We start from the raw sequence: 22,167 nt of genomic DNA on the forward strand, positions 1-22,167 counted from the left end.
GACAGAGGAGGGCAACAGTCGAGAAGAGAGCCACCAGTTTCTTGGCATAACAAAGCGAGCGACCTTAGCAACTTGGGTGCTCTCTTCACCGTACAGCGGGTAGTAGGGAGGCGGCTCGGTGACCCGACTCAACCATCCTCTCATGGACTAAGGATGCCACCGCACCTACTTCTCTCGCCGCCGCTAAGCCGATGTCCAGGACATAAAGCTGAGGAGGATGTGCATGAGAAAACAAGGAAAGATAGGCAGTTGCGCACTTTTTCTGAAGCAACGAGGTAACCAGCGTCACCATAGTACTCGGGTACTTGGGAGTGAGACAGGAAAGGTGGAGAGGCAAGTACCACCCAATTGAGATTTCCTCGCCTCACACACACATACACCCACTCCAACAGGCACGCACTCCGTGAGGCTATGCACAGATCCATGCACACACCCTCACGCACGTGCCGACATAAACACGCGCAGATCGGTGCAGCGGCACCAACGCAGGTCGTCACAGTAAACGTGACAGGAAAAAGAAAGGCAAAAAGGGGGAGTACCCAGCAGCGCGCGCGGAGGGTATCAAGTCCGAAGCACAGCTGATGGACAGAAGCGATGGAGAGGGACCAGAGGCGCCATTGGCGCTTTCTGTTCAAACTTCCCAGTCTCTGCACCCCTTCTCAAGCCCTGCGGTCAGCGCAAACATTTTTGTAGGCGAATGCCCAGCGAGGCGACACTGAGACGGCAGGGGAGGAAGGCGCGCTAGTCAGCGGGGGCTTACATGCGTGAGTTTGGTGAACCTCACGAGGGATGAGGAGAGTAGTAAGAGAAAAGGAGCGGAAAGGCAGGCGAGAGCACCAGCGAGCCAGCGTGGCGCGCACACAGATCAGAGAGAGAGAGAGGGATGTCTCATGTTGGCCAGCCACGCCCCTGCTCACTCTCACTCTCTGGTTCCTTCTCACGTCAACCACGGATTGGCTCACGCGAGGCTCTCCATGTTGTGCTTCACCACAAGCAAAACATGTGTCTTCCAGTCATCCAGCTTGCGAATGTCCTGCAGCAACGACACACCAATCTCAAACTTCTCCACGTCGCTGTCGGTGACGGCGTCCAGGATGAGCTGCAGGAACTCCGCCTCGCGTGTGTTCTTCAGGTAGATATCGGCGGACATGTACTGCTGCAGCGCGTCGCGGCACTCCTCACTCCCCTCGAAGCGATTGTCGTTGGTCACCATGGCGTAGCGGCAGAGCATCGCCCGCAGGAAGTAGTCCTGCGCCTGGAACTTGAGAGGGCCGCCAAGCATCTCATTTGCAATGCGCTCGTAGTACATGAGAGCCTTGTCATACTGGTCGTTCTCGCCGTAGATCTTCCCTATTGCTATCATACACTTCTGTGCCTGCGCCTTCTGGTCCTCGGCTTTGAAGTATTGCATAGCTTGTTCGTAATGTGGGATGGCATCCATGCCAGACCCCTGCTCCTCGAGAGAGGTAGCGAACTCCAAGAGAAGCCGCGCCGCGCCGGACAAGCGATTGTTTTCAATTTGCAGACGCACTGCCATGTCTAGCATCGTCTTGGCCTTGCCCGCGTCGATTTTCTTGTAAGCATTCACGGCGTCGGCAAAGGCCATACCCGCCCCCGCCTTGTCGCCAAGTTTCACCGCACAGTCTCCGGCACGCGAGTAGGCATCGCCGGCGCGCATGAAGTCCTTGTCCAGCTTGTACCGGACGCCAGCTTTGTTGAAGAGGTCAAAGGCGCCCTCGAAGTCCTTGAAGAACGTTTTCTTTGTCTTCTTGTCCGCATCTGCGAACATGGAGTCGGCGGAGGACATGCTGGGATGATGGGTGGGCGTGCACACGCGCACGTGTTGCCACCGTCGCTGTGTAGAAAATGAGGTTGTGGTAGAGTGGCGCCGCGGCAAGAGAGGGATGCGCAAGCGCCAGAGTCAGAGGGCCGGTGTCTAATTCTTTATTTTTTTTTTTTGGATCCCTGAATGCCGTGAAATGAGGAAATCCGTGGGCAGTTGTGGCTCTATCGGTGCGTAGGCCCGAGACAGCGTTCGAGGCGATATGCACGCAAGATGACGGGGTGGAGTGTGCGGCATGAGAGGGATGCGCAACACGAGAAACGACAACAACGTGGTGCGGGGCGGATACGAAAAGGAGGCAATAAGTGGGTGGGGGCGAGTCGTAACAGCAAAGGATCTTACGAAGTCGTGTGTTGCTGCAATGCACAACGATGCGCATTCGTACAGAGACCCATGTAGGTGCCCAGACGCGGGAGCAGGAGGAGAGGTGGGGGTAATACAGGCCTACAAAAAGCTTTGATGGTGCTCTGTAGGTGACAGGCGGCGTGCCCAGAGAGGGCCAGGAGAAGTCTAGATACGATTATAGCGTCAGCTACACGTGGACGCGAGCGGTACCACAAGGGCGCGCAAATCATCAACAGTTAGATCGTTAACGAACCAATAAAAGAACATTAGAGGCGATTGTGTAGTGCCTGTGCGCTGGTCAGTGGGCGGTGCCAGAAGCCTTGATAGGCAAGGATGAGACGGGGAGCAAGTGAAGAAGCGAAAACGAAAGAAGCACCACCTCTCTCACGCACAGAGGACCTAGGTTGTACCTCAATGATTGTTCACGCAGCGCTTGAGAAGCTGTACTGTGATTCAGGCATCGCATCATCCATCAGCGCTACTTATAGGTTTAGTTGTACTGAGTCGCAGGATTCTGCTGCGGCGGGGGATCACGAGGCGGGTAGTACGGCGGGCGGGTCTGCAGACGGCTGCCCGTGTATGAGCCACACTGGCCAGGATAATAGCTGTGGTATATGTCACCGTGCTCACCGTACTGAATGGCGCTGCTGCTGTAGCCGCCACTGCAGTACAAGTTGTAGTAGGTTGGGTGGTAGGGCTGCGCGTTGTACTGTCTCTCGGTGCTATAGAAGAGCGGCACGCTGCCGAGCTCGCCTCCGTACGGTCGGGCACCCTCGTACTGAGGCACGTAGTCGTTCACCGACGGGTTGTACACTGGCTGTGGCGGATTCCACTGGTGATGGTGATGCTGCTCCTGCTGCTTCGGCGATGGGGTACGCTGCAGATCGGAGGAAGACGTAACCGTCGGCACAGGAAGTGCCTCGACGGGCATGGGTGGGGTGATGACCGCCGGCGTCGGCACCACCTCCGCTGGCTGGCGGGTCACGGGGGGCTGCAGAGCAACAGGCTTCCGAGCCTCGACGGTACCTGCGAAGCGGAACTCAGAGGGCATAACCAGCTTGGCAAGCGCCTGCGGCATCGACACAGGGCCGATGAGGGTGTATACCACCTCAGGTCCAGCAGCAGGCTCAGGGGTGGGCTCGGAGCCAGTCGTCACCACTGCCGCCGCGGTGGGAGCCGTGAACTTCGGCGCCGGCTCCACCGATACCACCGGGCGCTTCGGCACATCGCCGTTCCTCGTCTTGTCTCCCAGCAACGCCGCCGCGCCGGGAGAGGCCTTCTGCTCCTTGAGCATCGCGGCTAGATTGCGGTTGGACCACGCAGACATTCCTGTTGTGAAGCACAGGCGGGGAACACGCACCCGGAGAGGTATACGCAGGCAAAGAGGGACGCAAAGGGCCACGAGCAAAGGCGGAGTTGTTTTGAGCACAGGGCACTCTTACGTTTTAGAGTAGAGCGCAAGACACGGCAAAGACGGTCAAGGAGGAAGACGGGCGACTGAGGAGGCAATGGTGGTGGCAGTAGCGAAGAGCGCGTAGGGCAGATACGTTACACGTATGTTTTTGAATCAGAGGAAGGGGGCGGTAGTTGTGAGCAGGTGTATGTGGCTACTTCCCCGACAGCACGCATGGGGTGAGCGGGGAAATGGGGAGAGGGGGAGGGAGGATGGTCAAACGGCAGCTCGCCGCTCTCCTCTCTGCTGCTGTTCACACCTCTTCTCTTGGCGATTCCTCCTTTCACCGCCTCTTTTCAGAACGGATGGAAGGGGTGGGTGTGCGTGTTGGGATGCACACATTCGCTGATGCATACACCAAGAATGCAGAAAGAGACGCGGCTTGTATAGAGAGAACCAGTCTTGAACGCACATACGTTGCATGACTTCTCATCGACACACACACACACGGGGTCTTTCTGCACGTTATTCTCACACTCAACAGTCTGTCTTACTTTTTCAGTGAGACTCCGCTACTCGACACAGCCATTGTCCACGTCGATGGCCGCCTCTTCCTCGTCTTCAGCCGAGCTTTCAGCGCTTGTCGGTGCCGGTACCAGCGCTGGTACCGATTCACTTAAAGGAGCACCAGTACTCTCTGGGCGACGTGTAAGCACCGCGATCATCTCCACGTGGTGCGTGTGTGGGAAAAGGTCGACAGCAAAGGCTGCAGTGACCTCGAACGGGTTCCCCCGATACGCTTTTGTGTTGGGCTTCGTCAGTCTAGGGCAGTCCCGCTCCAGCGCCTTCTGCTCGCAGGAGATATATACTACACGCCTTATTGTCTCCATGCCGCGAATCCACTTCAGTACTGTACTGTTCACTCCAGCCCTTGGCGGGTCGAGGATGACCACAATGTCGCCGCGGTCCTCGGCAGGCAGGCCACTGATGACGGAGGGGAGCAGGTGCTCCACCCGTCCGCAATGGAACTCGGCGTTGGCGATGCCGTTCTGCTGAGCGTTCCGCCGTGCATTCGCAACGGCCGACTCCACTAGCTCAATTCCGATAACGCGCCTCACGTGCTTAGAGAGCGTCAGTCCAATCGTACCAGTGCCACTGCACAAGTCCAACAGCGTTGTGCCTGTCGACAACTCAGCCACTTCCGTCACCTTTGTCAGCATCGTTTCCATGCCTGGCGTGTTGACCTGAAAGAACGCTGTTGGGCTGAGCTCGAAGCACAGCCCGGCGAGGTATTCGGTGAGGGTGGGTGTGCCAAACAGCACCTCCCGCGGCACGTCGAAAGGTAGGGAGCTGATTCCCGTGTGTGTGTGGCACTGCAGACTCACCACGGCTGCTGTGGACAGTCCAGCCGCTACAACCAGCTTGACACGCATCTCGTCAGATGTGAAGACTTCCACGAGGCGTCGTCGCACCGCTGCCCACACTTCTGCCGTCGTGCTGGCGGCATCCACCTCTACGTCCATCATCACCTCGCCCTTTACGTTGTGACGCACTTGCAGCTTGCGCCAGAACCCACTGGCCTTGACCTTGTCGAAAACGTCGAGGCCACCCTTCGCGGCGTTTCTGAACTCCGCGCACACGTTCATCAGCGCTGCAGCCACCACCTTGGCGACAGTGTTCATCGTCACAATGTCCTTACCGGGCAGCGTGGCAGGGAGGATGGCGGCTGTGCCCTCCACAAGAGAGCCTTCCTGGAATCCCAGCGCCGACGTGGTGCCGTCTGCGCAAAACCCAAAAGACAGGTTGACGTGGTTGCGGTAGCCCTCCCTCAGGGGGCTCGTGAAGATGCCGAGAAAGCGATCTTGAAAGGCGGCGTAGCCGTACCCGTGGGACGGCAGAATTGCTCGCATCACGCTGAGGCAGTGCCGTTTCTTGCGGTCCAGTTGTTCCTCCATGCTAAGGTGCTCGTACTGAGCCAGCTTACTACCCCCGTTGCCGTTGTTGCCGTCGCGCAGACGCTTCACACCACCCTTGTGAGTGAGCTCCAAGTCTCGTGATGAGACAGACGCCTCCATCCAAGGGCGGCCGCGGTGGGAGATAGTCTGCAGCAGAGTGGAAGCGACCGCGCGGTCCTCAGGGGTCTCGAAGGCCATGAAAAGGTATGGATTCTTGGGGTTCTTGTTGATGCGGAGAAGTCCCTTGAGCAGCGGCTGCTCTTGTATCTCGCGCTGCTCAGCTGGCAGAGTTTTTGCAATGAGTTTCTTGATGGCGCCTACGGTGGAGTACTTGTCATGGGTGTCCATCTTAAGAAGATTGGCATTGCTGTGCTCGTGCAACTGTACGGCATCGTGCGTCTCGGTGCTCGGAGGAGGTGGTGAAATAGGCATGACTGAGGGCGCACTGGGAAGACAGGATTGAGGAGACGGAGGAGGGAGGGACGAATGGAAGGCTCTGGCGTGCATTAGCGGATGGTGGTGGCGGAGCGTTCGGAAGTAACACGGACACAAATTCAATCCGCCCCACTTAGTTACGACCACCATACACTTGCCACAATGAAATGCAAGTTGTGTTTCGATCAGTCCATCTTTCATGTCATCGCTGCACGGCAAAAATACCGGCACGCGCCCACACATGCGTGTGTGTGTGTGTGGGTGTGTGGGGTGCCACTTATGTGCGAGAGGCGAAGGCAGAGGGAGGTGGAGGGGGCGAGAAATTGACACTCATACACCCACGTACAGACACACGCTCACGGGAGTGTTGGCAATTACTGTGAGGAAGTTGAAAACCGACGCGGAGAGACAAACCCTGCAGTGTGAGGAGGGGAATGAGGAAGTGAAACTGATGGACGAATAGGTCAGTAGTGGGGAGCAGGAATGACACAAAAGGCGGGAGGACACCAAGTTCTTCGAACCCACGAATGGTGCCACATCCATCTTGTTCTCCCCTCGCCTACCCCCTTCACCGTCTGCAGTGACCGCCGCTATGTCCGCTTCGCCGCAGCCTCCACACGACTCTCGACAACCGAAGCCAAGGCGTGGATCATGAGATCGACCGAGTTGGCGTACTCTTCCTCAGGCACCGCAACGACGATGACGTAGTGAAATCGGCCATTGGAGTTGTAGAAGGCGCGGCACAGACTATGGGCAAGCGGCTGACCAGGGGCTGGCGTAAAAGTGACCTCCGCCACCGCGCTATTCAGCTGCTTGGCGAGCATCTGGCACATGCCCTCTTTGTTGCCGGCGTCGCGCGCCTGAGTGCTCGTCGGTGTGCTGGTATTCACAGCACTGTCACTGTTGCCCTTGGAGGGCACTCTCATCTCCGTTGGCAGAGGCGGCGGATAGCCCTCGGAGAGTAGCTCCAGCGAGTTGTTCACCGACGCGTTGAAGCGCTTCAGGAAGATGTGCAGAAGCCGAACGCTGTCTGCCTGCTTTACGCGCTGCTTATATGCAAAGCAGTTAAGTGAGATGCCATGCACGGCGACACCCGACTCCCCCGAGGCCTCCATTGACAGTGGTGGACTACACTGGATGGCAATACTGTTGTCGCGCAGCAGCTCTGTCACCCGCCAGCTGGAGGGAATATTGTACTGGACGTAGTAGTCCATGCGTTCGCACAGGTCCCATAAAACGTCACCTACGGTGGAGTCGATGGTCACGTTTGTAGAGGCGCTGCGGATGGAGGGAGAGGCGTCACGCAGCAGGCCAGAGGCAAAGCTCATGCCTTTGCCCAATAGGCTCTGACTTGTCTGCGTTGGCGCTGCGCCGGCCCCTGTCCACCGCGCCAGGATGCAGCTTCGAGGCACTTGTTCGCGTGCCTCGTGCGCCGTCCAGCGGGGCTGGCTCAGGATAGCAGTAGCAGCTGGTGCTGCCCTAGCAGGCAACACTGCCGAGCAGCGCCGAAGAGCCTGCATTACTGTACGCCTGGGGATCCCGCCAACAAAGCCGTGTGCAGGTGCGGCTGCACCCACAAAAGAGTTGAGCACAAGTGATCGCTAACGCCTCACGGGTTAGTGGAAGGGGTGATGGGAGGCTAAACAAAGCAGCTTTCTCTCCGCCCGCCTCTCTCTCCGCTCGTGGTAGTGGAAGAAGGGAGCGTGTGGAGCGGAAACACGCGCACAGGGGTGTACGCTTCTCCCTACCCAGCTGCTGATGCAGTCTATCGATGCAGGCCTCTCGCTGTGCGAAAAGCGGAGTAGGGGAGCACAGAGAGCGAGGCGTCAACTCCGCGTGCTGCCCCGCTGTGGTCTTGTAGTGTGTCCCCTTGAACGATTGAAGAGAGGGATGCGCGGGGGGGGGGGGAAAGGGCTGATGGTGTGGGTGAATATAGAGCTAAAGATGTACGTGTGCGTGAGAGAATGTGCGAGTGTGAAAGAGAGGGGAAAGGGTGAGGCGGGGGGAGGTGCACGTACGTTGGTGAGCGAGGATCGAGACGCAGACAAAAGCTCAAGGCATAGTCGAGTAACACAGGTAAAATGTGAGCAAACGGTAAGAGAGAGACGAGCGTGGGCTAGGGGAGGCCGAAGGGTGGAGGTAGATGACATCCAGCCGTGACTCCCCCCATCCCACCTGTATGAGAGAGAGAGCTACTATAGTGATCCTGCCTTACACGAGGAACAGCGGCACTGACTCAAGCGTTGCTCGTGCGACGGACACAACCGCACCGTTTTCATTGTCTGTTTTGGTTGTTCGTTGAGTCGATCTTGTAGAGACTTGTGAACACTTTTTTGTCTGTTGTTTAGACACAACGCCTCTTCAGCAGCACATCACAAAGACGACTCAGCGGCCAACAACCCAACCGCCGCTAGGGAAGATGGGGACATGCGCATGGGTGAGGCAACAGAGCCATATACACAAACGCGGAGAGGAGCGAAGAGAGAGTGTGTGAGCAACTGCCTCGATCATGACTCACCGTCTGCATTCTTTTGCTGCCCGAGGATGTCCTTCCATCTACTGGCAACGTACTTGCGCGCCTCGAACAGAACGTAGCGGGTCATCTCGCGGCGGATGAGTAGCGGTGCGTTGATGATCTTTGCGTCCACCTCCTTCAAGAAGTCCTTCAGCGCATCTTTTGCGAGCAGCGTGGAGAGCTCGTTGGGAGTCATAGACTGCGTCTCGAACGGGTCGGTACCGATTTTGGACAGGACACTCTGAAGGCGATTTTCACACACGTGGCTAAGTAGGTGCTGTGTCGCCTGGCGCACCTCGGGCTCTCGAATGACGCTTTCCATGTCCGGTAGCTGAACGCCGGAGACTTGGATGGACTGCCGCCGAACCTCCTCCATCTCGTCTACACGCGGCCCCTGGCGACGATCGGTCGAGATCTCCTGGAAGGCAGTGCACTTCAACTTCATGATGGTGAGCCCCTTTGGGTCGAAACCGGGCTCGCCACGACGGCGGTGCTTTACCACGAGGCCCTCCGACCAGTTTCCCTTGAGCGGGTAGTCGCCCATCCCCACCAGCGGAGGAATTGTCGTGACGAAGTGCTCCACGTCAAACGCGGTCACTTTGTTCAGTGGCCCTCGAATGATAGCCTTCGCGTAGAGCAGGCCCGGAATTTTCTCAAAGATGGCCAGGGCTTCGTCGTATGTCATAGTGCAGTAATCCTCTTCCTCGGTCATCCGGTACTTGATGTCGAAGGCGTAGAAGTGCAGGTCTGGGCAGTACTGTGGGAAGGCGTTGTTCTGCACAGCTGTAATGGTGCGCGGCCTGCCGGCCACCATCACGCTCTGCCGCCGCTTTGGCACGCTTGGGTGGTCATACTTGCCGCCAAAGAGCTCCCCGTTAATAATAACGGTGCTGGGTGAAGAGCCGAGATGTTCCATGAGCAGTTCTCGGCCTTTCTGGGCATACCTTGCGAGATCTGGTATCAGTATGTGGTAGCCAAAGAAATGCTCGTGCGGCGGCATGATGCCGCTCCGCTTTGCGTACTGAAGAGTCTTTCCGTGTTCTGTTGAGTAGATGCCAAAGTTAGCGCCATGGACCTTTTCCGTGGCAATCCACTCATCATTGAAGAGACCAGCGTTCTTCAGTGCCTCAATGCGTCGTGAGTGGGCGTTTTCAATCTCACTATAGCGCTCAAACAGCGCTTCCCTTTCCCCCGAAAAGAGAATCGGCGAGCGGCGCACGAGCTGTGCAAGCAGGCATCGTCTAAGCATCGTCGCACATGCACAGAATAACGCCTTCGGTTGATGCGCTGATAGGCTTCACTGTGGAGAGATGATCTGACAGCTGCCAGACATCGCTCGTCCCAAGCCGAAAGGATGCTGAGCAAGTGCTCTTGCGTGCGCACCAAGGTTGAATTCCTTTCACTTTTCCTCTTCACGTGCTGATTTGTTCACCGAACATGAGAGAACACATAAAATATACACGACCAGAAAGAGAGATGGCAGGGGGTTCTGTAGTGAAGGTGGTCAGATGGTCGTGGGTAATGAGCTACCAACAGTTGCACACGCGCATTGACCTTTACGCGCGTGTGTACGTTTCTGTGCGTGCAGCTGGAGGCCAAACAGGAAAGGGGAGAGGGGAGGGGGAGGCAGTCGTCCCCAACGAAGCCGCCAAAATGCAAAAAAAGAAAGATTAACTCGAGTGTGACACGAACTGACCTCTTTTCATCCATCCTCACCATTATCCAGGATAGCAACTGTGGTAATCCAGGTACAACAGTCGCGGCAGCAGCAGCTCTACTGAGAATACACATAGTCGTATCGATTTTCATATTCATTTTTCTCCCCATTTGAAGAAAAGCTAAGAGAGACATCAAATAACAGAAAGCACAAAGAGGGTCGTGTGCGGCAACCCATGTTGCAGTAAACTGTCTCTGCAACTCAACAGGCGCTGCTCCTCTTTCCCCTAATACAAACAACAACACGCAAATTCATGGATGCGTGACAATGAGGTTGGCTCCACAACAACAGCATCAGCACACACTCGCTCGCAGAAAAGCACCGGCAGTCGCATTGATCGATGCCACGCGATGCGCAACCTCACTCGAACGGAATCACCTTCTTTGGTTTAACCAGCGCTATCATGCTCGGGCAGCACACATACACGTCCGCATCAGGGAAGTCGTTTAGAAGAGCCACACGATCTGCGTAGGTGTCGAACTGTGAGGCAGCGCACATGTACACGATATCGTGGCGCACATCTGGCCTCCGAAGCCGGAGCTCCTGTGCGTGCTTCTCAATACTCAGATAGGTTGGAATGACGTTGGGGCACACAGTGTCGACAGCCGAGAGCGCATGGCTTCCCGGCTGCCGAACGATGGTTACGATGCTTGAATCCTTCACTACGTTGAGCTCATTGCACATTTCATTCACGGCAACGGCAGGGAGTACATCACCGTCCACGAAGGCCACAACCGTACGCGGCGTGCGCTTTGGCTTAATGCGCACCCCCGCCTGCACGTCCAGCGCAACGTCTGCGTTTCTCAGTACTTCTCCGACAATGTTCACATCATTGATATCGGCCTTGCTGAGCGCATACTCCAGTGGCATATACGTGTTGTGATGCAGACGCGCTCGCTTGGTGCAGAACTGCTGAAGCTTCATCATAGACAGCGCGTACGTCTCAGTGGGTCTCGGCGAGGAGGACGCTCGCTGTTCCTGCGCCTCCGGCTCAGGAGTGGGTCGTACATGCCACTTGGCTTGCAGCTTGTTGCTATCTTCCACACTCAGTAGCTGAGGGAATTTCAAGACTGCCTCCTTCAGGGTCACAGCACCAACCTCGGAAGGCGAAAAGAACGGGAACTCATCCTCCAGAAGTGCTTGCAGCTGAGACCCCGAGAGCCCGGATTCTGGCACACGCGCAGCGATGCGGCGCATCCAGTTAAGCGCGGCGGCTCTCTCTCTTCCTGTCTTCTCCAGGAGAGCTCTCGGTGTTCTCACCAGCATTGTTGAACGCCGGAGCTCTTTCTGGACTTCTTCACTCCTTTTTTTTTCGTCAACTGCGTGACAAGCGCTGCAGGGGTTTTGCAGTTTTAGTACGTTCCTTTTCCCTTGACAAATCTCCTCGCCCTGAGGTGTGCGTTGCCTCAGAATGCGCCGTCAAAGACTCGATGATAGCAAGAGCGGAGAAAAAAGGGGGAGGATGGGGGGGGGGGAAGCGGGAGACACATAGACACACGTACGCTGGCATGCGCATACATGCTATCGTGCGCACATCCAGAAAGAACGTGGTGGGTGAAGCGAGACTTGAGGCTAAGGATGAAGATTTTGCGTAGAACTTTCTCTCCAGGCTCCCTTCTCCCGGTGGGTCTGAACACGTGTCTGAGCATGGGAAAGAGGAACTAGAAAGGACGAGCAAGTGACATTGGGATGCCGCTTAATCTTTTACCGCCGGTGCTGCATATAAACGGAGACCTCTGCGAGAACTGCGTACGACTGAGCCTTGTGAATGTGTGTGTGCGCGACGAATTGCCACGACCTCTCCATGCGTCCCAAGGACGGAGGCGCGCGCCTCTACCAAAGACACGGCCATACAGACAACAGCAGCGATTAAAAAGCAAACAAGACGCAGCCTGTGCGGGTCAGCGCCTCTATGGCATCCTGTGATACACAGTTAGTGGTGGATGTGGTTTTGTCTTGTCTACAGCGTACAGTTACAGAGAGAGAGAGACACACTGTGCACAACACGGGAGGGTGTAGCGGAAATCAGGCGTATTTCCCTGGATGATATCCTCTATACGTAGCAAGGCCGTAAGTAGAGGGGAGTTGCAAGGGGTTGCGCGGGGGTGGTGCGGTACCAGAGGCGCATACTCCGCCAGAGTAACAACAGCAGTCAGCCATGGCGAAACGACAACGAGCACCTCAAACAACTTCACCTGTAGAGCGAAAAGCACACCTTCTTCCCCATGCGCACATACACGCCCTCAGGTGTACATACTGAGCAGCAAAACACGAAGAACACAATGACTAGACACAGAAAGAGTGTGAGGGTAACGAAAAAAAGAGATGGAACTGTCGGGCAATCCAACTTCTCTGCCCACCACCTTCCTCCTTTCCATCGGCATCTTTTTCGGCACAGGGTCTGCATGTGGGGCACAAAAGGAACACATCGATAGTAACAGGGATGCGGTGGATGATGGAGGAGAAAAGAGAACACGAAGGAGAGAAGAATAACATCCACTGACCAACTAATAATGACGATGAAGATAGCTTGAGGAAACTGAGCAACAAGGAAAAATAGGAGAGTGACGGGGAAAAGAGAGGCGTACAGGGAGAGAGAGAGAGAGGGCATGAGGGAAAGATTACGGTGTGTGCATGTGCTCGTGTTGCTAGCTCATCATCACCAGCAAAGGCTGTTTTTCTTTCATTTGGCCGACATGCACACACAACCGCACATGCATGTACACCTATGAATTTCCCTTGTCGACACCGCAGCGGACACCACCACCGTCTGTCGCACCAGCTGCTGACAACTCGCGCAGTGAATGGTGTGCTCACCTCATCAGCCAGGTAGTGCACTGACTCAGCAAAAAAGGGATGAGAGCCACATACTATCCGAAAAGAGAATTCGATACACCAGTGTGTGCGTACACACCAACACACGGACATATCTCCCTCGACATGACACAGCTGTGTTGGCCTGCAAAGACGACAAAACAAAAGGACTGAACAGGTGTGAGAAAAAGAGCTACAGTGGAAAAGCTTCCTCGCTTGTACGCCGTTGCCGCGGGAGGGACAACACACAACGGGTGCTGAACAAGACTCTTTAGCAGGTTTGCGACGGGGAAGTGAGAGAGAAGGCGGATAAACGCATAGGAGGGGGACTAAGGGATTAAGGAAGGCTGATACTCAGGATAAACCGAGGAAGTTCATCCATGCTGCGTCTCTCGTTCCGCAGCTCCGTTAAGACCAAAGAAGCCCCCCCGCAACGTAGAGGTGGGGAAGGGTAAGTGTAGTCGAGATCGAACTTCATGGAAATGTAGATAGGAGACCTGAAACAAGGAGAGCGTATATTTTTCCAATGTGTCCACATCCCATCGCGAGCAAGTCAGCCAACAGACGCACGCGCAACCACAGTCCGCCTCTGCCCCTGCTGCACCACACAAAAGCCAACCCGGGCTGTCCAGACCGAACCGCCTGCTGTCGAATCGGGCCGCGCGTCTAGCGGGCTCTTCTCGTCCGTCCTCCGCCCTTCCTCGCGTACGTGCTGCGCGATCGGCACCAGACGGACTCCGGCGGACCGCACGCCTCAGTCCAAGCAGGCCAGGTTCAGGCCAGGGCCCTCGGAGGCCCTGTGCCCGGCCTGCATGGCATGCTTCGCCCTCCGTCGCTTCAAGCCACTGCATCCCACATGGTGGCCTGGCGACCTGACCCATCGGAGTCTGGGGGACTCGATGGTGTAGCTCGTGGCGCGCTCGCCATGCCTCCGGCATCTGTGCCTCCTCAGTGCACGCGGTCGGATGTAGGGGATGCCGCATACTTCGCACGCACGCACTTGGGGGGCTGATCGGTGTGGATTTCGCCGCACTTTTCTCGGCCATCCCTCGTGCCCCTCTGGCCTCTGGATGCCGTGCCTGGCTGCAATACGCCATGCCAGCTGGACTTGGCAGCGCGTGTGCACGGTGCTCGCACCATTGGATCTCGGGGAATGCTTCGGGGCGCAGTTTTGAGTTCGCATGTGGCAAGAGTATGGTTGGCCGCCAGCCATCACTGGCGGCACCGGGCCACATCTCTCCCCAAAGCGGACAGCGAGCTGGATCGCCCACTGGCCACTCAGAGCCGTGGTGGCGATGCCCCAGTCACAGATGAAACGGTCGAGCGCCAGGGCGGCGTCCGGTGGCGTTTCTGTGTCCCTGTCGAGGTGTCTTCGCCGTTTGCACACGTCAAGCGCTTGATATTAAGCGCCATCGTGCAGGATGGCCCCGGCCCGGTCGGGTCGTCCACTCGGTCCCGCAGCGGTGTGGACGCAGGGNGCGCCGGGGGTGCACCGTCCGTAGGCTCACCGCACAAGCTAGACCGTCACTCCTCCACCTCGTCCTTGGGCACGGGAGAGGGCCTACACCTGCGCGTGTGTTCTGATGTACGAGCACGGGGACGCCACCACCGCGCCTCTTTTCCCTTGCAGCACCGCAATGCTGAAAACGTGGGAGACCCGATGCCTTACAGGCATGTGAGGCGAGGCGCGTCTCTTGCAGAATGCAGACTTGCATCGAGGATCCGTCACGGAGCCGGGCCAGCCAGCGCCGTTTGGTGTCGTTCAGTCCACCGCACTCCCACACTGCACGGAGTGCAGGGCAGGTCCAGGACTACGGTCGGCATCACCGCAACGCAGAAAAAGCAGAGCAGCAGCAGGCGGGCGCGTCTATTCGCTAAACCGTTGACGCGGTGCGCAGTCTGCTGCACCAACCTTCATAATGACTGTAACCCTCTTCAGCCCAGCGCCAGCCCCGGTCTTTCCGCAGACACCTGGTGTCTGCAACCGCACCCGAGGGAAGGCTGCAGGCCCCTGATAGCACGCTGAGGTGGCCGGAATTAGGATGGATCAATGTGAACAAAGGAAGAGAAAAAGAAGATACGAGTGCGTAAAGCTACGCCTCTTTGGAGCCTTCTGCCTGCATCATGAGTGACGCGATGATGAGCACATGGTGCTTCACACCAACTTCCATCGCCGCTTCGTTAAGACGGAACTTTGCACTGTAGTTGTGGTTGTTAGCGTCTCCCAAACCGCTGTTTCCCACACCCAGCCAGCAAAGACAGCCGGGGACCACCGCCTGATACTCCGAAAAATCAGCCACTCCTAGAAGAGGAGTGGAGAGCTCATGATAGTTCTCCTCACCGACAAGACGGACTGCGGCAGCTTTAGCTACCTCGTACGCCTTCGGGTCGTTGTACGTCACGATGTTGGGCTCCAGCCAGCTCAGCTCGTACTGAGCGCCATGCGCCTTTGTGATGCCGGCGATCATCTCCTCCATCAGGCCAGGGACGCAGGCCTGAGTGTTGCGGTCGAGACAGCGTAGCGTGCCGCGCATGTGCACAGAGTCTGGAATCACGTTATACGCACCGGTGCCGCCCGCGATATGCGTGACGCTCAGCACAGGAGCCTTCAGCGCACTCACGCGACGGGATACAACGGACTGGAGGTTTGCCACTACCTCGGAGGCAATGTGAATGGGATCGACACACAGCTCCGGCTGCGAGGCATGGCCGCCAGCACCGCGAATCACAATGTCGAAGTCGTTGCAGGCACCCATAATCGTACCTACACGACACCAGATTGACCCAGAGGGGCGCATGACATCGACATGCAGCCCAAAGATCATGGACACGCCATCCAGCACCCCAAGCCCCACCAGCTGCTTTGCCCCGCTCGGAATCACCTCCTCGGCGTGCTGGAAAATAAAGCGAACGGTGCCACGGATGCGGTCGCGCATCTGGCACAGCACCTTCACTGCGCCAAGCAGCATCGCCGTGTGCGCATCGTGGCCGCACGCGTGCATCACGCCTGGCCGCTTCGAGCTGAAGGGCTCGCCGCTCTCCTCCTGCAGCGGCAGTGCATCCATGTCGGCGCGCAGGGCGTACATGGGGCCCTCGCCAGCGCCACCCCGAAGGTCCGCCACGACGCTGTTCGGCGTCAGCCGACGAATGTCCAGCGGCGCGGGCATGCAGCCGAGGAGGTCCGCCACGTAGTCGGCAGTGGGCTGCTCCTCATATGCAACATATGGATGCTCGTGGATGTGGCGGCGCCACTGCACCACCTCAGGTTGCACTGCTGTGATGAGGGTCTGCACAAAAGACATTGGTTAGGTGAAAGGTATGCTAAGCATTGAGTAGAGAAAGGGAAAGAAAAGTCGTGCGTATCTGGATACATACACAATAATGTCAGACGGCTCTACTTGAAGGAGCGACATAGGGCCAATACATTGCCGTTATGCTGCTTATTACGGTCGATGAGGGCCAGGGGGCAAATGGTCAGGAAGAACAAGTAGTTGCAGCTTGCAGGAGGTGCACATACCCACCCACCCCCATATATATAGGAATCTTCCGCTTCCTGTTCCACAACAAGATAGTTTTTAACGGTTCTGAGGACTCGCGACGAAGAAAGCACTTCAGCGTCTGTGTTGATGAGGACTACAGAAGGTCTCTCGCTCATTCTGGTGTTTTGCTATCCTCGTGTGCGCGCTTTTTGTCCTCTTGGCTCTGTCATCTCCCGCTTGCATGTGACGCAGAAGGCGCCTGTTAAAGTTAAGGTCAAGTATCATGCATGTGCTTGAGAAATAGAGAAAGGTGGCAGTGCTACGATCACGAAATCAATATAATCCATTACTGTCTGTCTGTCTGTGTGTGTGAGGGGGATAGGAAGGGAAGGAAACACGCATGAGTGAATAATCATGCTAGCGATGCACATATAGGGCAATGGAGGGAGGATGCGGAGGGGGAGAAAGAACGATACACCTGCTGGCGTTCAAAAAAAAGTAGGGTAATCAAACAAAACAAATAGATAACGTGTGTCTGGGTACAACAGAAACAGTGGAGTCACTCCCAATGAATAAAAAGATGTTAGAGAGGGGGGGAGGGGAAGCAGGAAACCGATGAGAAGCGCTTGGAGGGAATACACAATGCTACACGCACACCCTCGGTCGCGGGGGAAGGGCGAGTAAGATCGGAGGGGGGAGGCGGTGCACGCCTGGCACGATATCTCGCAAGGGAAAACAGCAGTATCAACCCTGAAATTGGTTGCAAAGCGGCCACCGGAGCGCGGTTGTCCACTCATTGCATTCGTAGGCTGTGCAAAGGGGTGTCAGTGCAATGGCGAGCACGTGATTGGGGTGAAAATTACGAGTCAATCATCAGAATGCGGATAACATTCACGTGGAACCCGATTCCGTGCAAAAAAGCGTCCTCGTCGATTCGAAACGTGGAGCTGTGTGCCGGTGAAATCTTCGCATCGCCAAATGGCTTTGCCCCAAGAAGAATATAGCAGCCCGGAATGACGGTGACATATTCGGAGAAGTCCTCCACACCAAACTTAGGGTTTTCAAGAACATGGTAGTTCTCCTCACCGAGTGTATCCCGAGAAGCTTGCACAGCAACCTCGTACGCCTTCGGGTCGTTGTACGTCACAGTGACGGGTTCCACCCAGCTCAGCTCGTACTGAGCGCCATGCGCCTTTGTGATGCCGGCGATCATCTCCTCCATCAGGCCAGGGACGCAGGCCTGAGTGTCGCGGTCGAGACAGCGTAGCGTGCCGCGCATGTGCACAGAGTCTGGAATCACGTTATACGCACCGGTGCCGCCCGCGATATGCGTGACGCTCAGCACAGGAGCCTTCAGCGCACTCACGCGACGGGATACAACGGACTGGAGGTTTGCCACTACCTCGGAGGCAATGTGAATGGGATCGACACACAGCTCCGGCTGCGAGGCATGGCCGCCAGCACCGCGAATCACAATGTCGAAGTCGTTGCAGGCACCCATAATCGTACCTACACGACACCAGATTGACCCAGAGGGGCGCATGACATCGACATGCAGCCCAAAGATCATGGACACGCCATCCAGCACCCCAAGCCCCACCAGCTGCTTTGCCCCGCTCGGAATCACCTCCTCGGCGTGCTGGAAAATAAAGCGAACGGTGCCACGGATGCGGTCGCGCATCTGGCACAGCACCTTCACTGCGCCAAGCAGCATCGCTGTGTGCGCATCGTGGCCGCACGCGTGCATCACGCCTGGCCGCTTCGAGCTGAAGGGCTCGCCGCTCTCCTCCTGCAGCGGCAGTGCATCCATGTCGGCGCGCAGGGCGTACATGGGGCCCTCGCCAGCGCCACCCCGAAGGTCCGCCACGACGCTGTTCGGCGTCAGCCGACGAATGTCCAGCGGCGCGGGCATGCAGCCGAGGAGGTCCGCCACGTAGTCGGCAGTGGGCTGCTCCTCATATGCAACATATGGATGCTCGTGGATGTGGCGGCGCCACTGCACCACCTCAGGCTGCACAACCTTAATCAGGTCGCTTATCAATGACGCCATGATTGGTATGTAGATGACACTGGAGTATGCTGATAGGGTAGACGATAACAAAGAGCTGTAGAACCTTTTCGACGGCTGTGAAGGTTCAAAGATGGAAGGGGGAAGAGGGAGGGGGGGGGGTGAGGTTATGGGTGTTTGGACAGGAGTTAAAATTGGTGGCATGCGCGAGCTATAGAGGTGCGATGCAGGGGATATGTGTGTGTGTCTCAAGAGGCAGGTGATACACCATACAGAGTGGGTACAGAAAGTTAACTTGTTCTGTCACTGAGGGCGTAGCCGTGACAAATGCAACACTGTCACGAGTGAACATAGCCATAGTGCTCTATGTTTTTTTTCATTTGGTTGTGCACAGCAGCACCCTTATTCAGAGATTTTTTCTTCTCTTTAGAGCACTTCTACTCTGACAGGCAATACACGAGCTTAAAAATTTATCTCTGCTTCCCCCGGCCTATCACTGGCCCTATCGCGTGGTGCTAAGTAGCCGTAGTCGCGCGGTACAGTAATGCGTGAACTCCGTCATCGGAGCATGGCCCCTACCTCAAACTACACCTATCCCCAGCTTCGCCGGTCGCCTCACAATCAGGCCCGCTATCCCGGTCATCACCTGGTGTATACCTCGCGGTGACTCAGTCACCTCACCCCAGTAGGCGCTGAGGGCCCGGTGAGAAATGCTCGAGATGGGTTGACACTCGGCTTATCACATGGATGGCACACACGTGTTCACGGTCGTAGGTCATTCCAACGCAGCGTCATCCAGGACTCGACCACCGACATCAGTAGCGATACACCGCTCTGACTTCCCCACATCGCGGGTGCTTGACGGAATCATCGTCAGAAGTGATCCGGCGTTGACAGGGAGAGGGGGGGGGGCTGCCTGACTTCGCCACAGAGAGTGGGTAGTTAACCCTGATATCACTCCGAGGCGCTCCCCATCATTAGGGTCAGCATAAAGAAAGGAAATTCCATAACCCATGAAGGCGATTCCTGGATGGAAGACGCCACGTACAAGAATACTTACACGAAAAGTTAGAAGGATAGCCACACTGAAGACAAAAAAGAGCGGCCAAATTTCCGTGTTTTACTGCATGCACATTCTCCGAATTAGGCGTCGAAGGGGAAAGGGGAACTTGGCGAGGGAGCGGGACTATGTCGGAAGAAAATGAGAGGAGCAGAAAGACAGACGCAAGTGTACATATTTATACGAGTCTACACATGGGTACGCACAAGGTTGTGTTCAAAGAGCACTAGCTAGTGAGCACGACTGAAAAAACAGAGACACTACTACACAACCACACTCATACATACATACGCTGATGCACACGATATAATGACCAATCTTAGATGACATACCATTCAGCGATACGATTTCACACAAGAGCGAGAAGATATGGAATGAGCACATTCAGGCGAAGCGACAACAAACCAATGTCGGCCTCACTTGATGTCTCTATCACTCCCTCTTTCAGGTGCCACAGAGGGAAAAATAGAAAACCAACAGATGGGGTTCAAACGCCTAACGGCGAACGCATCAGTTTCATCCGAGAGAGAGCAGAGCTCCTCATTAGCGAAACAAAACTGAAAGATGCAACGAAAATTAGTCCGAGAAACGTACCCAATGAGGGGGGGGAGAGGAGGGGAGGTGGGGACTGCTCCTGGTGCTGTTGCCATACAAAAGGATGTTGAACTCCACAAAATAAACAGACCAGAAAAGAAAGAGTCGTACCAGCAGCAATCAGTACCCACGAACGCTTGCGCTTCCCCCCTCACCCACCTTACACAAGCATCAATTAGGCCAAGAAACCAAGATGCACTCACTCCACCATCAACTTCATAATGGTGCCCACATGCATCATCACTCCGTTCTTCAAGGCTGGCTCCGCAATCTTGAACTTCGCGCTGTGCTCCGTGTAGACGGAACCAAATACCTCATCACGGATGCCCACCAGTGAGAAGCACCCTGGGATTACAGCGACGTATTCGGAGAAGTCCTCTACACCGAACATTGGTTCCGCTTTGACAACAAATGCGTCTTTACTAACCATTTCCTCAGCAACGCTCTTCACCACTTCGTACGCCTTCGGGTCGTTGTACGTCACGATGTTGGGCTCCAGCCAGCTCAGCTCGTACTGAGCGCCATGCGCCTTTGTGATGCCGGCGATCATCTCCTCCATCAGGCCAGGGACGCAGGCCTGAGTGTTGCGGTCGAGACAGCGTAGCGTGCCGCGCATGTGCACAGAGTCTGGAATCACGTTATACGCACCGGTGCCGCCCGCGATATGCGTGACGCTCAGCACAGGAGCCTTCAGCGCACTCACGCGACGGGATACAACGGACTGGAGGTTTGCCACTACCTCGGAGGCAATGTGAATGGGATCGACACACAGCTCCGGCTGCGAGGCATGGCCGCCAGCACCGCGAATCACAATGTCGAAGTCGTTGCAGGCACCGTAGAGCGTACCTTGTCGCGTCGAGATGATGCCAACAGGGTACTCCGCAGCGACATGCAGCCCAAAGATCATGGACACGCCATCCAGCACCCCAAGCCCCACCAGCTGCTTTGCCCCGCTCGGAATCACCTCCTCGGCGTGCTGGAAAATAAAGCGAACGGTGCCACGGATGCGGTCACGCATCTGGCACAGCACCTTCACTGCGCCAAGCAGCATCGCTGTGTGCGCATCGTGGCCGCACGCGTGCATCACGCCTGGCCGCTTCGAGCTGAAGGGCTCGCCGCTCTCCTCCTGCAGCGGCAGTGCATCCATGTCGGCGCGCAGGGCGTACATGGGGCCCTCGCCAGCGCCACCCCGAAGGTCCGCCACGACGCTGTTCGGCGTCAGCCGACGAATGTCCAGCGGCGCGGGCATGCAGCCGAGGAGGTCCGCCACGTAGTCGGCAGTGGGCTGCTCCTCATATGCAACATATGGATGCTCGTGGATGTGGCGGCGCCACTGCACCACCTCAGGCTGCACAGCAGCGATGAGTGAGATGATGGGCTGCATGCCTGAGGCTCTAAATCTACAGTGAAGCGAGAGTGTGAGTGATGATCTCTGAACCAATCGTGCGCGTGTTTGATTTGAGGTACGGAGATGACCGTTGCGTGAGTCGCCAGAAAGAGGAGGCAGGGAGACGGGGATAATGCGGCGTTCGTTAAAGACCTTCTTCGGAGGCGCAATGAATGAGCAGGCAAACAAGTAACGACAGAAGTACGGAAAAGTGGAGGAGGAGCATAAGAGCTGCGGAAAACCACTCGGACGAAGCGACTGAAGTTTAGTAGATACGAGGGTGTGAAGAAGACGACCTCACTGTTTGAGCATAGTGTTGGAACGCGTGTTGAGAGCGGTGCGCAGCGCGTTGTTGCGCCGGAAAACTTCGCTATCACGAGGGGGCCGATGCAGAAGAGACACACTCGCGCGCTGCTGTCCCCACTAGCGTTGCTCTGCGACTGGGTTCCCCGATAACAGTGATGCACCTTCCGCACACAGTGTGTGTGTGTGAAGGGTACCTATGTCAACTGGTCTCAATGCTTATCATCCACCTTGTGGCTGTGTCTGTAGAGAAGAGGTACTGTAAGACACCACAGCACAAGAATTGTTATGGGAAGGGGAGTTGGGCAGTGCTCTCTCC

At 56.4% G+C, this 22,167-nt stretch overlaps 9 protein-coding genes across 9 annotated transcripts; all 9 read right to left on the bottom strand.

Moving 5' to 3' along the window:
* Positions 1 to 958: 958 nt before the first annotated feature.
* On the bottom strand, positions 959 to 1,807 carry LBRM_20_5850 (putative soluble n-ethylmaleimide sensitive factor; the record flags this gene model as incomplete). Its single annotated transcript, XM_003723085.1, has 1 exon — positions 959 to 1,807. One exon carries the CDS (start codon positions 1,805 to 1,807, stop codon positions 959 to 961), a length of 849 nt encoding a protein of 282 aa, XP_003723133.1.
* An 871-nt stretch (positions 1,808 to 2,678) lies between these two features.
* On the bottom strand, positions 2,679 to 3,515 carry LBRM_20_5860 (conserved hypothetical protein; the record flags this gene model as incomplete). Its single annotated transcript, XM_003723086.1, has 1 exon — positions 2,679 to 3,515. The coding sequence occupies one exon, from the start codon at positions 3,513 to 3,515 to the stop codon at positions 2,679 to 2,681; it is 837 nt and encodes a 278-aa protein (XP_003723134.1).
* A 638-nt stretch (positions 3,516 to 4,153) lies between these two features.
* LBRM_20_5870 (conserved hypothetical protein) lies at positions 4,154 to 5,968 on the bottom strand (the record flags this gene model as incomplete). Its single annotated transcript, XM_003723087.1, has 1 exon — positions 4,154 to 5,968. One exon carries the CDS (start codon positions 5,966 to 5,968, stop codon positions 4,154 to 4,156), a length of 1,815 nt encoding a protein of 604 aa, XP_003723135.1.
* A 593-nt stretch (positions 5,969 to 6,561) lies between these two features.
* On the bottom strand, positions 6,562 to 7,491 carry LBRM_20_5880 (conserved hypothetical protein; the record flags this gene model as incomplete). Its single annotated transcript, XM_003723088.1, has 1 exon — positions 6,562 to 7,491. The coding sequence occupies one exon, from the start codon at positions 7,489 to 7,491 to the stop codon at positions 6,562 to 6,564; it is 930 nt and encodes a 309-aa protein (XP_003723136.1).
* Positions 7,492 to 8,478: 987 nt separating this feature from the next.
* On the bottom strand, positions 8,479 to 9,735 carry LBRM_20_5890 (mitochondrial RNA ligase 2; the record flags this gene model as incomplete). The annotated part of the gene is made up of 1 exon (XM_003723089.1): positions 8,479 to 9,735. The coding sequence occupies one exon, from the start codon at positions 9,733 to 9,735 to the stop codon at positions 8,479 to 8,481; it is 1,257 nt and encodes a 418-aa protein (XP_003723137.1).
* Positions 9,736 to 10,563: 828 nt separating this feature from the next.
* On the bottom strand, positions 10,564 to 11,469 carry LBRM_20_5900 (conserved hypothetical protein; the record flags this gene model as incomplete). Its single annotated transcript, XM_003723090.1, has 1 exon — positions 10,564 to 11,469. One exon carries the CDS (start codon positions 11,467 to 11,469, stop codon positions 10,564 to 10,566), a length of 906 nt encoding a protein of 301 aa, XP_003723138.1.
* Positions 11,470 to 15,110: 3,641 nt separating this feature from the next.
* LBRM_20_5910 (putative N-acyl-L-amino acid amidohydrolase) lies at positions 15,111 to 16,319 on the bottom strand (the record flags this gene model as incomplete). The annotated part of the gene is made up of 1 exon (XM_003723091.1): positions 15,111 to 16,319. One exon carries the CDS (start codon positions 16,317 to 16,319, stop codon positions 15,111 to 15,113), a length of 1,209 nt encoding a protein of 402 aa, XP_003723139.1.
* Positions 16,320 to 17,355: 1,036 nt separating this feature from the next.
* LBRM_20_5920 (putative N-acyl-L-amino acid amidohydrolase) lies at positions 17,356 to 18,708 on the bottom strand (the record flags this gene model as incomplete). The annotated part of the gene is made up of 1 exon (XM_003723092.1): positions 17,356 to 18,708. One exon carries the CDS (start codon positions 18,706 to 18,708, stop codon positions 17,356 to 17,358), a length of 1,353 nt encoding a protein of 450 aa, XP_003723140.1.
* Positions 18,709 to 20,357: 1,649 nt separating this feature from the next.
* Positions 20,358 to 21,542, bottom strand: LBRM_20_5930 (putative N-acyl-L-amino acid amidohydrolase; the record flags this gene model as incomplete). The annotated part of the gene is made up of 1 exon (XM_003723093.1): positions 20,358 to 21,542. One exon carries the CDS (start codon positions 21,540 to 21,542, stop codon positions 20,358 to 20,360), a length of 1,185 nt encoding a protein of 394 aa, XP_003723141.1.
* Positions 21,543 to 22,167: the final 625 nt, after the last annotated feature.

This window comes from Leishmania braziliensis (genome assembly GCF_000002845.2).
Source record: "Leishmania braziliensis MHOM/BR/75/M2904 contig, possible fusion of chromosomes 20 and 34".
Taxonomy (NCBI): Eukaryota; Euglenozoa; class Kinetoplastea; order Trypanosomatida; family Trypanosomatidae; genus Leishmania; species Leishmania braziliensis.